Source organism: Camellia sinensis, unplaced genomic scaffold (genome assembly GCF_055761805.1).
Source record: "Camellia sinensis isolate YWXY unplaced genomic scaffold, ASM5576180v1 Unanchor1, whole genome shotgun sequence".
NCBI lineage: Eukaryota > Viridiplantae > Streptophyta > Magnoliopsida > Ericales > Theaceae > Camellia > Camellia sinensis.
In genome coordinates this window covers 3,884,482-3,889,006 of record NW_028128987.1, presented here as the reverse complement: position 1 = coordinate 3,889,006, position 4,525 = coordinate 3,884,482, and the positions used below count along the sequence as shown (strand labels likewise).

Sequence of the window (4,525 nt, the reverse complement as noted above, 5' to 3'; positions counted from 1 at the left end):
TTTTTTTTTTTTGGAGTCTTAAGTAAAATGATGTCATTTAGTTCAAATACAAGAAAACTCTAGGGAGATCAACTCTAGCGGATCTGGACGCCTGCTCAAGAGTCGTAGCTTTGTGGATAAGGGTTCACTTCCGTTTTTTGAAAAATAATTTTCGTGACTCAAATTAGCAACAGGCCTTTAAAATGGACCAAGCAAACATTTCTAGCTAACCTTGCTATAATTTTGTAAAATTTAACCTCAATCCTTTTTAACAGGACCTGAAAATCATTATTGGTTTACAACCCACCAAACATTACAAGATAAATAATCTACAATGTTATATCTACCGAATTTTAATTCGTTCAAATTGTCCGAATTTATGTATGTCGGTCATCCGAGCGGATGTCGATTGACACGGATGTCGGTAGACAGCCACGGTTGACAAGGATGATGCCAGAAATTCGATCGGTTGTCCAACTTATGTAATTCGGGCAATTCAAGTGAGTCGAAATTCAGCGGATTAATTATTTTTCATAAATAATTACAGAAATTTTAGCGCATCCCTGTTTCGCAATGCTAAACATGCAATTTTATTTATTTATCATAAAGGTCCTTAATTCCCATCAAATCCAAGGCTAAAAGTTAATACAGAACATAGAAAGTTTCAGATAGAAAACAAGATTACACAGTACTAGTAAAAACTGAAACATATAGGCCCAATATTCATTCAAATGGGTCAGAACCTTCAAAGCTTTGCATCCTTCAACTGGAACCTTCACCTGAGTTTGACTGACAACATCAGTTTATGCCTTAAAAATAAACTTACAGCAAGCAACCTACCATGCTTTGCTTGCACATGGAACATAAGTCATTACTAGACAAAAAAAAAAAGAATTTATAAACTTCGAATACTTCTAGGACTCTAAGCATGGATATGATACAAGATTTAGATGATATGAGGCGCATGATGCAGACACATTAATAAGTTAAATTCTTCAAGAGAGAAAAAACATGTACAATCGATGCCCATAATATACAATCAATCATGTAACTGATTACTCATTATTCACAAAGAACCACATTGATAATAGTTGCATTGAATTTTCAACTAATATTAATATTCATAGAGGCCTTAGAATTGTATGGACATTTAACACAAAGACGGGATTCATATTTTACTTGTTCTTTATGATATGTTCAAAATTTTGAAAACATTGTTGAGCTTTCACATCTTTTTTTTAAATAAATAAATAAATTAATGAAAACTCCTTATTGTGCTTTTACTCACAAGTATTTACATGGTAGAAAAGCCACATCAAATTCATGGCATGTCAAATGCACATTCAGGAACTAAGAAGCACAGACATGCGGCATGCGACATGTGGCACAGGTTAAATCGATCTCTATTCTCTATTTAAAACTTCTTTCTTTCATCAAGGCATCTATCTCATTCTCTCTCTTGTCAACCCTAACCCTAAAGGTTAAATCTATCTACCATAGTCCAAAAGCCCCACAATCCAAAGCCCCTTTCACGATCTGAACACCCAAAAGACAAAGCCCCATTTCACACAGCATCACACAGCGTCAACAACCTTTAAGCTTCAATAATGGTAGATTTCTAGCTTTAGAATGCCGATGGCAACAACACTGATTGGTGGCGGTGGGCAAAGACTAATTGATCTTCAAGCTTCAAGAAAGACGGTGGCGGAGACATTGATTGTTGGCTGTGGTGGTCATGCTGGTTGATCCAGGTTTGGTTGTAGAGTTTTGGTTTTCTACATCTATTGATCTCCAAGTTTGGTTCGGTTTTTGTTTTAAATTTAGTTAGGTTTTTGAGGTTTGGTTAGTGTTTTGCTATATTAGAAATCCTGCTTCTATACAACTCTTTTGGGTTCTTCTTCTTCATTGAATATGTTGAACCCCTTCTTCTATTAAATCAGTAATTGCCTAGTGTGCACAAAAATTTTTATGTTTGGGTTTTTTATTTCCAAACCCAACCAATAAACTGAAGAAGATTAACAGAAGATTTTGATCTAACATGCGGTTGAAATCAGTTAGGCATATTCCCACTCGAACAGGTTCAGTCAAGTGACCGATTTTGACAAACCTGACCTGAATTGACCCGTGGACACCCCTAATTGATTAATTAATACCATACTAACTGATGAAACATTAATCATCAAACTTAAACTACATAAAGGCATTGGGTTCCATAGTAATAGTTACCTAGCTAAGCACTAGGGTGTGAAGGAGCATCACCGATGGCCTTGAATTCCTGCAACTCCTTGAATTTCATCCATGACTTCTCCCAGACCTTCGCTTCATAAGCTTTCTTTTGACCACCATTGGTTGCTTCCAGTGTTATATAATACATCATTCCAGCAACAACCTGCTGCTTCGCATTCACGACTTTGCTGAACTCAAGACAAGCATTCTGCCCACAACAGTAAAAACAAAAACAAGAACAACAAAAAACAAGAACAAAACTGCATCAATGAATTGTACACTTATAAAATTTTGATTATATATAAGTGTATATATAGACACATATACGCATAAATACGGACATCACTACAACATACACTAAATATAGGAAATATTACATAATTTGAAAAATAAAAATAATAAAAAAAGGTCAAAAAATTATCTTACCCCTGTTAGTTTGAATGGAAAAATATTCATCATAGTAGGATAATCATAGATAGCAGAAAAGTGTTATTTTCCAGCCAAAACAAACTGAGGGATCATGAACAATAGAATTAACTAATAGAGTAAAATGTTGATCCAAAAAAATTATTTTTTGTTTTCTTTGATTCAATAGAATAATTTACACCTGAAAACAACTTATTCCTCTTGCTTTCTGATGCTTGGTTGCAGTCTTAAAATTATTTTCCTTGTGAGCGTGGATAGTAGAAGAACCATCTAATTAGGAATGAAACACACTGCAATTAACCATAGTTATCATAGGCAGCCGCCTAGGCATAGCCTGCCAAACCAGGGCAGTCTCTTTGGGTTGGGCTTGGGCTTCAACTATCTTTAAGTAACCAACGGAATTTCTATTTAAAGGCCAACTCTAAATAGAGTTTTTCATAGTTGCTTATAAATTTTGACCTGCTTCACGCACAATTTTTTTAGTACATTATATTGTCATAAGGATATGTATCAATTTTTAACTCATTAATTCTAGATATATGCTTTACTCTTTGAGCTCTATAAAAAGAGTATTCCTCCCTTTTGAGCTCTATAAAAAGAGTATTCCTTCCTATGTTACCAGAAAATGCTAATACCCTAACGAATTACGTATTGGTATGCATGTTCCGAAACATGGTACACTTTTGTTCTAAAATAGTAAATTTAGAGATCCAAAGCGATCTTAAAAGTTTTTTTTTCAATATGTCCTTAAATGTTACCTTAGGAAGAAAAAATTAAAATATAATGAACTAAAATTTAAGGTGAGTTAAGTTTTGATAAGACAAAAAATTAAAAAATTGGTCATAATACTCATAGAAAATATTATATTTTATTAGATATCTAATAGTTAAAAAAAAATTACTCTAGAAGTATCTTAAATTTTTAAGTATAACATATATAAGTCTATCCTATTGTACCATATTTTAGAACATATGACGTACCACGTTCCCGTTCCAGTTCCCGTTCCACATACCGGAACGATCCATGTTCCAAGAAACATAGATTCCTCCTCTAGGGAGTAGTCTTGGCAGACCCAAATATGGTCGGACCAGGTGATGGGAGATGCCTTGTTAGGTGGGAGCTTAAATTCGAAGCACACAAAGATGGGATTTCCTGCACTGCTGGGCCGCATTGGGTGGCTACACTTAGTTAATACAAAAGCCTCTACTGTCACCACTACATTGAATAAAACCGTAAGACATGAGAACGCTCCACATCCAACTATGCTTTTTAGGATGAAAGTTGATCATGGTTACAGGTGAGTGGGGATTTGTGTTTAGATGTAAGTTTGTCCATAATATACGTCTCACAAAGAAAACCTATAACACTGTATAGGCAATCTAATCTAACCTAGCTCAAGAAAAAAATTAAGATTAAAATCCAACTCACTGAGAGAGAGAGAGAGAGTGAAAACCTCTTTCTTGTTGTGTTCGTCAACGGCAAATCGAGCGAGGCTTGCCATCTCTAAGCTGTTCTCAGCGTCTTTCACTTCCGTAATTCCTCCGCATTTGGCCATCTTTGAGCTGTTCGCAGCGCCTTCCACTTCCGTAATTCCTCCGAGTTTGGCCATCTCTCTATCTCTTTCTCTTTCTCTGTTTTAAGAATTATTGCGAGGTATAAGATTCAGATAGAGTTTACTCTTTATATACTACACAAAAGAACGAACAATGGATTGGAAGGAATATATGAATAGAATGGATTGGAAGGAATATATGAATAATTTAAGAGAAAAGTTATGTATCATGAAAATAATTATAAAAGAAGTTATGATTTTTAGATTATCTTGATTAGTGTGTGGTATTTTATTTTAAGTATAATTCAAGAGTTATAAAATTTTCATGATTATTTTTATGAA

General features: G+C 34.4%; 1 protein-coding gene across 1 annotated transcript; it reads right to left on the bottom strand.

Annotated features, from left to right (window-relative positions):
- Nucleotides 1-545: 545 nt before the first annotated feature.
- On the bottom strand, nucleotides 546-4,324 carry LOC145814213 (cysteine proteinase inhibitor A-like). Its single transcript, XM_082910768.1, has 3 exons — nucleotides 4,085-4,324; nucleotides 2,206-2,413; nucleotides 546-758 (listed from the first exon to the last, which is right to left on the bottom strand). The coding sequence occupies exons 1-2, from the start codon at nucleotides 4,238-4,240 to the stop codon at nucleotides 2,210-2,212; spliced, it is 360 nt and encodes a 119-aa protein (XP_082766894.1). The 5' UTR covers nucleotides 4,241-4,324; the 3' UTR covers nucleotides 546-758; nucleotides 2,206-2,209.
- Nucleotides 4,325-4,525: the final 201 nt, after the last annotated feature.

Bases quoted from the DNA above. Each gene is read 5' to 3' on its own strand.
- LOC145814213 (XM_082910768.1), bottom strand. From the start codon at position 4,240: ATGGCCAAACTCGGAGGAATTACGGAAGTGGAAGGCGCTGCGAACAGC. The intron at 2,414-4,084 runs GTTTTCACTCTC...TGTTGTGGGCAG, and splicing joins ACGAACACAACAAGAAAGAG to AATGCTTGTCTTGAGTTCAG.